General features: G+C 36.3%; 1 protein-coding gene across 2 annotated transcripts in view; it reads right to left on the bottom strand.

Moving 5' to 3' along the window:
- Positions 1-13038, bottom strand: part of MID1 (midline 1) — a 96652-nt gene that overhangs the window by 31023 nt on the left and 52591 nt on the right. For both annotated transcript variants that reach the window (XM_053971819.1, XM_053971818.1), the window contains exon 2: positions 12058-12153. In XM_053971819.1, the coding sequence (XP_053827794.1) occupies positions 12058-12153 (96 nt within the window). The remainder of the gene's footprint in view (positions 1-12057; positions 12154-13038) is intronic.

The raw sequence follows: 13038 nt of genomic DNA, 5'->3' as shown, positions 1-13038 counted from the left end.
TCTGATAGCAAAGAATGCCAGGAGGAAAGCAGTCCCAACATGTATGATGACTCCCACAAGTGCTTTCTCATCCTCCAACCATTTGTAGCTCGGTCTTCTTGAACCAGACATAATTTATACGTAATTACTAATATTCAGAAGAATTAAATAACATGGATTTATTTAGTCTCTCCTTCAAATCCTGGAAACCTTAGGAAACTGCATCATTCTACGGAAATAAGCACCAAAGCTTAACTCACAGTGAAGTGAACAACTGGATCCTTTTAGGAAAATTTGAAACTATCTCCTTCCAGCTGCATTTAATGATCCAAAGTCCTTTTACTGGAAAGGGCAGTGAACTACTGATACCATATATCCACATATTGGTTCCTGAGAGACTGAAGTAATCAAAGATCCACGTGACAATACTGAGACATGTGTTGACTGTCTTAATTATTCCTGCTTTGCCTCAGCAACGAATCAGATAGAAAATAGTGTGCTCATGTAGTTTTCTAGAGTATAAATATATGAGGAAATGATTTTTTTTTAGTGTAAAAACCCTCACAGATATTAGCTTTCTGTAGAAAGCTAATTGTTTGTTAAAAAAAAAAAAAGAAAACTTGTAATAGGAAAGTTTGGGTTTTCAGATGAATATGTTCTGTTTCCAAAGGAGACTGATTTTTTCAGTGCAAAGTCAACATTCTATATACAACCAGAAGAAAGTACTTCCCCTCCAGCAGTTGCATGTTTAGCTTACATATATGTGTAAAGAGTCAGAAAAAAAGATAAAAAGTTCTAATAATGTCTAGAATAGATAAAAAAAAAGAAAGAACTTATTTCAGAGCTATGTTTCCATTTGCACTTTGCTAAAAGAGGGTAAGAAGGTAAAGCAGCTTTCAGCCCTGGCTAATTGCCTCCACAGCCATGTCACCTTTTCCACTGGGATAATAAGAGTCAATGGGGAACAACAACAGGGATTACTTTCAGGTGAGAAGTAACTATATTGCAGTTTGATGAGCCTCATGATTCTGCATCACTATTCTTTTCTTTCCTTCCAACAATGTGTTTAAACATGCATTTACCTGTAAGCACATTATGGTGCTCATTAAGCTTAAGCAAATACTTATGTATCTCAATTTGGACCAGAACCAATTTTACAAATAACCTTCTTATGTGAAATACACAGTATCCTCCAGGCAAAGAGAGGACTTGTTTATAAAGACCTGCTTTCATCAAGGTTTTGGATTATCTTTCTCAAATCTTCATGAAATTAAAGTTTGTTTGCACATTTTAGAGGCTTATTTATTAATTAAGACATCAATCAAGATTATAAAGAGAGAATACATTTGTTTCTAGAAGGGGTCAGATGTGACCTGAAGTGCTGGTGAAGAGGTAGAAGGTATTCCTATTATGCTGGTTTAGGTGCCCATGGTTCTCCTTACATTTGCTGTTTGCTCTGCCCTGCTTCTCACCACAGTCAATGAGGAGAGACAGCACGAAACAGCCCACCCAACGCCTCTAGCAGTGCCACTGTCTCTCCACTGAGAGCTCAGGTAACCTAGAAAAGTTAGTCAATCTGCACTGTCCCTCCTATTCCCTTTGTTCCTGTTGTCCCAGTACCTCAGCTGCATCATAGATCTTACTTTGGCATGAAACTCTGCAGAGCTGCTTTCAACAAGCTGTACCATGCACTGGTTTCACAGCCCTGATTTCAGTTTCACTACTGGATTGAAATTCCACCGAGGAGCAGGGAAGCCTACACAGGCTCAGCCCGGGGCAGTGATCACATCCACTGCACGTGGGCACAGCTCCTGTGTCAATACTAAGGTCGGCTCACGCCACAGCCAACTTCAGCACTTAATTACAGTAACACTTTTGGCACTTAATTATGATAACACTTGACGGGATTCTTGAGCAGCTTCCACTCAAAGTGTTACTTCTAGCACCACTTACATCACCAATTTGCTTTGTCAAGAAACCTAATTAATTTTTGGGATAACTGTCATGAAACATAAAGTTAAAGGAAGGTTAAGTCAACATTGTTTCATTTAATACTCTGGTTGATTTGAATAATAATGTATTAATTGGATCTTAACCTAAAAAGCTCTAGACTAAGAAAAAGCAAAATGCTTGGAAAAAAATCTCTGGTTTTCTTAACGCACTGACTGCAGACTTCTCTTTCTCTTTGAAATCTGAAAAGTATACTCTTTTTTAAACACCATTTGAAGACATTTCCAACTTTATAGCTTGGACAAGCTTAGTAAAAATTAAAATAATATTCTAAGATTATATGATACGTCTGAGCTTTATATGAAAAAAATCCCTCAACATTTAATCTAGGGGCTTTTCTCAAGCTGAAATACTCCTTAATCATATTTTCAGCCCCCAAAGCCTCTGATTCAATAATAACTTTATAATTGAGCACATGCCTAATTTTAAGTGCACTACATTAGCTGTGGCCCTAAAGGGACAATTTGTGAGATTACCATTAAATATTATTTACTTGTATGTTCCCGAGGAGTCATATATCAGTCCAAAGAGCCACAGGCACGGATCAGGGCTCCACTGTATACAGGTGCTACAAAAATAACAGAATAAGGCTTTTCCTTTTGCTTGTGTCCTTTGATGAACAGCGACCTTGACAATAACTTCCAGCTGCGCTGGCCAAGGAATGTGAGCTCTGTCTGGTGAAAATATTTGAGGTTTTACATTCTACATTTTTTCCACATTAAAAAACAAGCCCTATTTCCAAGGAGTTTGTTAAAAGAGACTGATAGTTGCCTTATAAAGTCTGGTGACTGTGTCACACACTTTGTAAAAGTCTCTAAATCATAGAGAGAGCTGACTTCAGTCTGGGCTCCCTCCACCCAAGATGAAGGTTGATTCTTTAATCTGAGGTATCTATTTTCTGAGAGTTTATGCTTGACTTGGTGACATATTTCTATGGAAAATTTAACTGTTGATACAATTAGTTTTGGCATCAACCAGTTCCTTAAACATCCATGTCCAGAAATACTTTGAACCTAAAGCTTTCTGTTTTATTGGTATCATTTTTATAAATTTTTTTCCAAGCCAGAGTTAAAATTGACTAGGAGGCTTTATGATTTAGCAAGAACTATGACATCTACAAAGAAGAAGAAGGACAGATTCTAGTTCTCCTGCTTTTGTGGGGAATTTATTCCCATTTATGTAACACACACAGACCTCAAATAATTTACTGAAAAAACCCAACAACCTTACAAATTCCAGGTTTCTTTTCAGGTTTTCCAGATGTATGGATAGGGACCATTGCCCTTTGCCTCAGGAAGTAGGTGTAGTTAAAAAAAGAAGAGAAACAGCAGTTCCTCAGATGTCTGTCAGGGAGCTGGAAACAACAAGCCCTCTCAGCCCAAAGGGGAGAGCAGGCCAGCTGTTTCCAGCTCCACAAGCTGAGAACTGATTTGGAAAGTGGTCTGCTCTCTGTGGAGGCTTCCTAGGCTTTCATCTTCAGAGACCTGAGTTAAATTGCAGCTTAGCTCATAAGAAAATTAATGTGGTGGTTTCGAAGTCCCCAGCAGATGTTTGGGAAATCACAAAACTACAGAATAGCTAGAGATTTGAGGTTACAGTAGAGCTTCTATGGTTAATTTAAAGGCAAACAGAATCAGAGGGATGGATTCATACCCATGAAAACTTCCTCAACTAATATACTGAAGGAAAGGATGGTTTTAGTGCCTCAGAAGTCTTTCCCTTGCAATAGCAAAACTCTTCCTCTGAGATTCCTTATAGGTGAGTCAATTCTCTCTACAAGTGGAAATCTTCATGTGTTTTTTTGGCAAACAATCTCTAAATGACAAGGAATTAAGACTTAAATTAGAAGGGATCTGCTTTTTTAAGGCTATGCTCACTGTGATAAATTCATCAAAACCAGAGCAATTTTTACTTCCTAGTCATTAGTTGATTATGCAAAATGGAAGAAAGTAGGTTGTAGAAAGAGTCTGATCTTTGGAAATTGAGGTATGGATTTGAGTTTCAGCTTCATGATTTAAAAATGGTTTAAATTTCTTAAAAAAAGAAATTCTTTGCAGCTGTGGCTGTACGGGTAAAAAAGATGTATGAATTTTTCTTTATGTGATTGAGTTGATAGTTATTGAATGACTATATACTTTCGCTATAGAATGACAATATACTCACAACAATTACTGTATACTCAAAAGAAGACAAAAAAAAATATCAGAAAAGTAAATTGAATGATTCTGCTCAAAACCTGTTGCATCATTGCCACATACTTCACTTTAGATTTGAGACTGAATTTCTTCTTGCACCAAACCCACAAACTGAGATTAAAAAACCCTAACATTTTTACATATAATGGCCAATACGTGTTTGCTCTAGGAAAACTTTCTTCATTGTTATGTAGATGTGGAACGCATTTTCTTGGATTAGAGTCCCTAGATGAATTAAAGGATTATACTCTTCTAAAAAGAGAGGCCTGTTTATTTTACTCCATGTTGTGAAGTGAGTAACTTTTCTTCATAGAGCCAGAGTACATTGAAGTATTATTTTAACATCATCCATATGTAATTTATTTATTTAATGGAAATGCAAAGGATAATCATTAATGAACATTTATGAAAAAAATTCTTCCCTATCTTTTTACTGCCATGGGAGTCATGGATTCAAGCTTCCTTTATTTCATATCCCTCTTTGATGCTATGGGTTGTTCAATTTAGTCTTCTACAGAGCAAAAGCAGAACTCTTGGAAAATAACTTTTTCAGTTTTTCCCTAGTCTAAGAGTAAATCTGATTTTATCTGTGATGACAAACTGTGCCTTTGGAAATACGTGATATTAATCAGCTTGCCACCTGAATATAAAATTTTTAGTTTGAAATAGTGCAAATAAAAAAAAAAAAAAAAAGGTCATCTTCCATTTCAAGTGTGCCAGAAGCTTTGTTTTTGTTTGCATTCCACATCTATCTCTAACCAGGAGACCTGTGTTTAGAGGCAGTCTCAGAGCAGGTTAAACAAAGGTCAGTGCAAAAATATGCCATCTTACTCTGGCTACGTAGGAATTTTGTGAATGAAGGATCAATTAGACCAGGATAGCTAAACCACTTTGGGTCTGGCAGATAAGATTATCTGCCCCAATTCTGACTAAAAGTAAACCTTTCTTAGAAGATTTTACTTACTAAAATATTGTTTTAAAGTTTTTTGTCCCACTGTGCTTTGAAGGACATTGTTGAGAAACTAACCAGCAAGACACCTAGAAGTCCTCTAGTGACATTTACAATCTCATCCTAAAACAAAAAAAACCCCAGAATTTCATGGGAAAAAAAAATTATAGGAATCTCATTATTTTCTCTCTCTTTTTTTTACACTTTATGTTAGACCTTTCTTTAAATGTAAATAATTAAAATACTTTTTAATTGAACAATATTTAATTATTTATTGTTTTTACTTTGTTTTTCCTGCTGACATTAAGCCTTTGTTCCATATTGAGCAAAATATTCCACATCATGTGTTTCATGTAGGATAGGAAAACAAAAACTATCAAATAATAACTGAAGTTCAAAGGACTGCCCATCCTTTCATGATGTTGAAACCAGTGCACTTGTAAACAATAGCTCAATACTTAAAACTGTCATCCAAGATCCAGGGTCTTTAGTCTAGTGTTTAACATGCTCACAAGAGGGCCAGTGTCTTTGTTCTCCCTGCTGCTCTAGTTGCTCTTTAACTGTTTATGTTAGGCAGAAAAAGGAGGAATTCAAGAGTATTTTGTTCCCATAATGATAAACAACTCAGAGACAGAAGGTTTCATAAATTGACAACATTTTGACTGAAAAGTTACAGTCTCTGATAGCAGACACAAAATATTACCTGCTGCATTAATTAACCAGTTAATAGTTAATAATGAAATAAGCTCCATTTACTAGTCTAAGGTCAAAGTCTTGCAAGAATATCAGTCTATTAAAAATCTGAACATCTGGATATGAGAGAAAGGGAAAGGTGGAGCAAATCAGGACTGGCCACCTTAGCAGGCAGTGAATAGCACTGCTATTAGTTTATATACAATCTGTGTGACCTCTTACCATAACTACAACTCCAATTTACAGAAGGTACAAAACAGTTGTAGGTGCAACAAGATATTCAGCACATGCTTAATCTGTACATAAAATGTATGCATAAATGCTGCAGTTCCATATTTGTATAGGACCAATTATACATTTAATTAGTAATTTTTGAAATAAATTTAATAATTCTTTAGGGAAATAGTATTTTACTACTAAGCTACAGCTTACTAGGCATGCAACTTAGGACATCCTTGAATGAATATTCTGTATCACCATATGCTATGCAGCCTGTTTTAACAGTTTTCATTTCTGATGTTTCTCTTTTCAGATGCTACATAAATTTAAGACTCTGAGTAAAGCTTACCCGAGATTTCCATTGAATGAAATCAACTTTTATGAGAGTAGAATTAAAAGAAGAATGACAGTAATTAGAAGTCAAAATAGATCATGCCACATATTTAGTCAAAATAATGTTAATAGACAAAGAGTCTCTTGTACCTTCTCTCATTAGAAACTGCCTTAGAAAAAACAAATGCTGTAAACTCCATCTTAAGGTTTTATGTATGTGTTCAGGTTTGCTATTAGTATCTTACTGAAAGTGAGAACTCCTAATTTCCTTCAACTCATATTTTTCTGTCTATTTCAAAAATAAAAAAATACCATTTACTTTTAGCACTTAAATACGGTAAATAAATGTAACTGCTGAAGAAGCATCTTCACAAAAATGGAAGATAGCAGGGCAGAGGAAAAAGCAAATTTCTGTGGAGTTCCTTTCCAAGTTATTTGCCAAGTTATCACACATATTCCACAGTGATGGTAAACACTTGTCTAACCCATTGCTCCTTTCCTAGAAAAAAAATCCCCAGCAAAGTAGATTCCTTATTCCAAAGACTTAGTATATACTCTGAAGGCCATTTACTGCAGTTCAGACACCAGGATTTACATACAGGCTTTCTAACTAATTTTTTCTGTTGAGAACGTCTCAGTTTACTTGAGTTTTGACAAAAAATAATCCCAAATCTAAAGGAGTGAGTACCATGAAAAATTGTGAAAACAGAGTAGTCACTGTTTTTTATAGAGACAGACAAAGCCTCTTTATTTTTCAAAGGTCCTTTGAGAATTGTATTGACAGCTGAGTTTTGATTTTGCTGTCTCTCAAGTAACAGAAATGCCATACAAAAATTGATGGAGACATTTTGTTGCAAAATTTGAAGGAGCTATCTTGTCACTGAAGTCTTACTAGAAACTCAACATTCCATTATTATTAAATTTTCCTGTTTGGCTCATTTCCTTTTTATCAACCATGCAAAACAATAGCAACAGCAGGATATTTTAGGTGCTGCCATCTTCTCTTCATTGGTTTTGCACTACTGCTTTGCACTGAAATATGAAATGGATCTGATAAGTGTGAGTGCTGAATATCTGTGCCAGTGATATAAAGGTTCTTTCAATGAACTACTTTTTATTCAGGTGATTATATAACATGACTATAAAAAACAGCATTTGACACTCACAAAGCCAATTTTTGACTGAGAACTTTACACTGAGATTTTGCCCGCAGCAGATCTTTAGAAGTGAGCTAGAAACTGAGCATTTCTATTATGTACAAAGAGCAAAGGATGCAGCACTTTGAGGGTTACACAACTAGAGGAAAACGCCTCCTCTTTATGCAACCCAAAATTATTTTACAGTGTTGTCCAGAATCTGCTTCCTATGACGTTTGATGAATTCAAAACAAAACAAAACAAACAGAAACACTGAGATACAGATGCTATAAAGCTGTCTGCAAGCAAAACCTATTTCCTTTCTCCTCCCCTCTAGATAATTGCTCCAATTTCTCTTCCAGCTGAGTTCAGATTATGTTTCTGTCTAACAGATGAGAAGCTTTAAAGTATTGATGATATAATAGACATTTAATCATGCATTTCCTAGAAGAGATGAGAAAAAAAATTCCAAAAACAAAACTAAAATTGCTTAGAAACAAAGGAACTGGCACAAGAGGCTTATACTCAAATTTGCGCCTTATGTCAATGAAGGCCATAATCTAAAAGGCTTCTACAGAAACCTCACACAGTCATAGAATGGAAATTATGACAAAGAAGCAAATTTTCTGTGTCACAGCACCTTGTCAGTCAGAGAAACCTGTAACACTAAAAGCAGGGGGGAGAACCTAAACACTGACAGCATTATATCCTGCCCTGATTCAGCTAAGAAGGGGCTAAATCCCGAGCTGCATACAGCTGGGAGAGGCCCAGCCAGCGGAGCGGGATGCAGCCGCCATCACCTGGCATGTGGCAGGCGTGCTGGGAGGGTGGCAGTGCTGCAGGGCCCACAGGCAGGGCCACACAGTGCTGGAGGCCACGCTGGGGCCCCCCCAGCACACAGCGGACCTGCAGGTGGGTTGGTGTGGCCACAGGGGTGCTGTCACCCAGGGATTCACCTACAGGGCCTGTCAATCCCAATTTTACAACACTGTTTTTGGAAGACTTGTACAAGGCCCCTGCAGAAAATTTAAAGATAAAATTACCCAAGACAGTTTTTAATGCTCTTAAAAAAAGTTTTCTACAGATCCTATCAGAAGTGTGAATGCTGTGAACTAGGACTAAAAGAAACACATATCCAAGTAGTAGTAATTTCTATTCCATTCTCTCAGTTTGTGGAGAAAGCTCTGTTTTCTCCTATGAATCAGTTTTATCATTTTATGCAGCCCACCCTGCTGTCCCAGGGGAGGCAGCCATAGGTGCCTTCCCTGCACGGCGTGAGCAGCAGAGCTGCCTCAGCAGGGCCAGCCCTGCCAGCTGCCCTGGGCGAGGGGGTGCTCTGCACAAAGCAGCCAGGCCAGAAGTATGAGGTTGTAGACTTGCCATGGTCTGTAAGGAAGGAAAACAAAGCTTTCCTGATTAACAGCCTCCTGGGTTTCTGCAAAACCAAGTAATGACAGACAGGATTACAGGAGGAAGGGAGGGAGAGTGGAAAGAAGAAAAATAAAATGAAAAACATGTTAGAGATGTGTCTGAAAGATGAGTAGAACAAGTGTGACAGTGTGCTCCTAAACAAACGGAAAGATTTGGGACAGAAAAGAGTGTTATAGTCTCAAGCAATCACATTTCAGGGTGTGGTTCCCTTTGAGAAAATGGAATTTTTAAAAATTGTTGCCATAAGCAAATAAGCTAATCCATGTTAGGCATGAAAGCAGACATTCAGATACTAAAATTGTTGTTATTATTATAAATTTTAATATTACAGAATACTAGTATAATATTGTATAATAATATAATAAGTATAATATTAAACTAATATATAATATTAGTTTAATATTATATCTTACTTAAAGCAGTAAAGAATAAAGGTTTGGCTTGATTTATTCACAAAGATTTTCTTGCTGTTATGACCAGAATCATCCATAGGAATGCAAGACTGGAAGTGAACTTCTTGAGGCTCCCAAGATCAGGTTCTCCATCAGGATAAATCCTGTCATAAATTGATAAACTCCATCTAAAAATAGGCAAGATTTATGTCTCCTTTGCTGTGATGAGAGGCCAAACCAGATACCCCTCCCCAGTGGCTGGAAGGCCTCCAGATTATCAACATCGACGATCAGTCCTTGTGGGCTCGTGGGAGAAAAAATGAAAAGAAGTGTCTCACAAAGGAATAAGCATTTGCTTTAAAACAGAGAGATTGGGATTTGGCCTTTGCTCTGGATGAAAGTACAGTTGGGAAGGATGCATGGCTGGATCACGAATCTGCCATAAAGCTGGTTCCTGGGAAGCCATTGACTGCTCACTTGAGATGAGAAACAGTGGCTTTGTGACAACATTTGGTTTGGCTAGCAAGGATTAATTTATTCAAAACACACAGAGCCTGTTTGTTCAGTTTTGGAAACATCAGCTTCTGCTCCATATCAAACCAAAAAAGACAATGTACATTTTTCATGTAACATTGAATTTTTTGGCTTATGACATGATAAAGGCTTAAAAAATGTTACTGTTTATAGCTACAAACAAATGTTAGTGAGCATGTCTTTTAAAAGTTTATCTATATCAGAGTAAAGTCTTGGTAACTTTAATACAAGGAATAATAATAATTTTCTTTCCTTCTTTGTTTCTCAAAGTTCAAACTGTATCTGAAACTGAAAGCTTATTTCCTTATTTCCTTTTTTTTTTAAACCAGTGTTAAAGCCCCCAAAATCTAAATCAAAATTATTTCAAATTAGGTAAGGAAAATCAAAGTAGGTAACAAAAGTCTTTAAGTTTACTACCCATGTTTTTATAGGTTTACAAATTATGTACAATGTATTTTACATCATTATCTGTAATATAATATATCTAATAATGAAAAAGAAAGCATTCACTGTAAAACTAACTTCCTGCTCAGTTTCAGCATTTCAGTGAGTTCATATGTCAAAACGAATATAGTTATTGGAAACTTTTCCTTATATTTTGTAATTTTAAATTTGCATTGTTAATGTTCTAGCCAATATATTGTTTAATTTAATTTTTAATTTGGGTTTCTGTCTTGGGTTGAATTTCTCTCCTGAACAAGCAAGAAGAAAAAGAGTGTACTGACTTTTCAGAAATCTATCTAAGCCACAGTTTCTCCAATGCTGGAGATATGCACATCATATCTGAAATTTTCACAGGGCTCTGAGAAACAGAGATAACTTAAAGTTTACTTCCCCATCCCCACTTGTATAATTTCCAGCACAGCCGAGGTCCAAGGTTTTGACTGAAGCTCATTTCTTAATATTTAGCTAATTTAAATGCTAATTAGACTAATTTGCTGAATAAAACATGTTAGGAATTCGTTAACAACTATGTTGCGATTGCTTTATGTCTGCAGAGAAATTTTCTAAAACAGGACTCCAGGGACAGTAGTGCATCTGTTACCAGTTGAGCAAGTTGGATTCTTTGTAACACTGAACTTAGAGCTGGTAATATATTGCAGAACTGCAGAGAAGATGGAGGAGCAATTTTTAATTTTTCAGATCTAGCACACCTTGGACACAGGCCACCAGTGAAGAAGAGGCCTTATGCTGTCCTGAGCCCATCTGCTTCATGGGGTTTGCTCAGAGTTTTAGATGCAGAGGAAGAAACTGTGCCTTATCTCTGTCTCTCAATACCCACCAATGCCATTCAGCTGTACTGCCTGGTGTTATTGGTTATAAAGGAATTAAACCATTCACCTAATGTCTTATACTGTGGGTAGACTTTTATGGTTTTATTGAGCTCTGTGAAGTGGGTGAGGCTTTAGAGAAGTGGAACAGATATAAACATAGATAAGATGATCTCTTTGGAAGAATAGGGGGTTGTTTGGCTTTGGTTGGTTGTTGGGTTGGGTTTGTTTCTTTTTTTGTTTGTTTGTCTTGGTTTTGTTTGCTTTGCCTTTTTTGGGTGAACTGTTTTTCACCTTTTCTGGGGGGAAAGTGTAGGTTCAGATCTCACCCTGCTAAAGATTTTTTTTGACACTGAGAGAAGAATATGTAAGCGAAGCAACTAAAAGGCCTTTAAGGACCTGTCTTCTTTGGAAGATAAATATATTTCATGTATGACATTTGAGTACAGATATGTATTTAGATAGTTACTTATGACTAAAAAAAAAGAAAAGGAAAACAAAACCAGTGGTAAACAGAAACCTAAACGAGGCTGGGAATCTGGGTGTTCCTATTTTTTTGCCTTCATTTTCCACCTGTAAACATTCCTCAATCTCACAGAGGACCCAGGAAGACAAATGCTACAGGTAGTAAGTGATGTGTTCAAGGATCGTAGCAGTGGAGGCCATAGCAACACACCATAATTAGAACAGGACAGAAAGGAATGTAAAGGAGGTTATCTATATTGAGAATACCACTTATCTGTGAAGAAGCTTTAAATCAGTTTACCATTATTTAAATTAATTTCTTCACTTGTTTCTTTAGTTTTATTTATTTTTGTTAGGGTTTTGTTTGTTTTTCTGTCAAATGTTTGCTCCTGGATGCTAGAAATGAATGTAATTAAGTTTATAAGAATTTCTAATGGAGGCCATACTCACTTCCACATGTTGACAGGTCTGAATGAGTTTTGCCAGAAGAGTTTCCAGTTCAGTGTTCCTCTTAATAAGGTTGGTGAGGTTACTTTCCAAATTTTGCTGAAAAAAAAAAAAAAGAAAAAAAAAGAAAAAAAAACATTTCAAAGAATTTAATACTTTGGTAAATATTTGAAAAATCGAATTACACAGGTATGAACATGAGTCTTTCATATTGATATGTTACATTACATGTTTGATTAGATTAGATGTTTTGTCTTTGCAAGACAAGAGAGCAAAGAAGTTCAAGAAAAGAGTGAATTCTGGAAAATAGGTTTTCTAAGGACCTAATAATAATTAGATTAAGCAATTAGTTTTATTCAGGAGAAAAAATTGAGTAAGGAGAAGACCATGAAAGGCAAGAACATTTCCCCAAAATAAATATTTATTTTAACTGTTTTAATATTTTAAATAAAAATATTTATTTTATTTTTGACTCCTTATTTCCTGCTTTCAATCTAACATCTGAATTTAAAACCCTGCTGCTAACTGAGGTATCAGAACTGGTCAGTACTTTCTTCTTAGGATTTGAAGTACTGGGGAGGTTTTGATTGATTTGATTTTATTCCCTAGTTCAGCAGAGTTATATTTTTTAATAAATAATTCAAAAGAAAAAAACATCCTTTCTATGGATAAGAATATAATGCCTGCTCACAAACTCTGCCTTCACTAACTGTTCTTAAAAGAGAACTTGTGGCATGTTTCTGTGTTTATCAACTGATTATGGCTGCCATAAATATCTGCAACTGTGGTAGAGCTCACAGATCTGAGGCTGCATCCTGGCTCCCTGCAATTGCATGGGAGATTGAGATCTAGCAACAAATTTTTCAGCCTCCCTTCTCCTCCCTACATCCACAGGAGAGGGACCCAAGCACATGAGGAGCAGGGCTGTGACAGCTCTGACCCACTCCCTGCAGTTACTGAGCAGGAATACCAGAAGTCAGTCCT

Source organism: Vidua macroura, chromosome 2, assembly GCF_024509145.1.
Source record: "Vidua macroura isolate BioBank_ID:100142 chromosome 2, ASM2450914v1, whole genome shotgun sequence".
NCBI lineage: Eukaryota > Metazoa > Chordata > Aves > Passeriformes > Viduidae > Vidua > Vidua macroura.
Note: the sequence above shows the minus strand (reverse complement) of the source record. Positions and strands in the feature narration are given on the sequence as shown.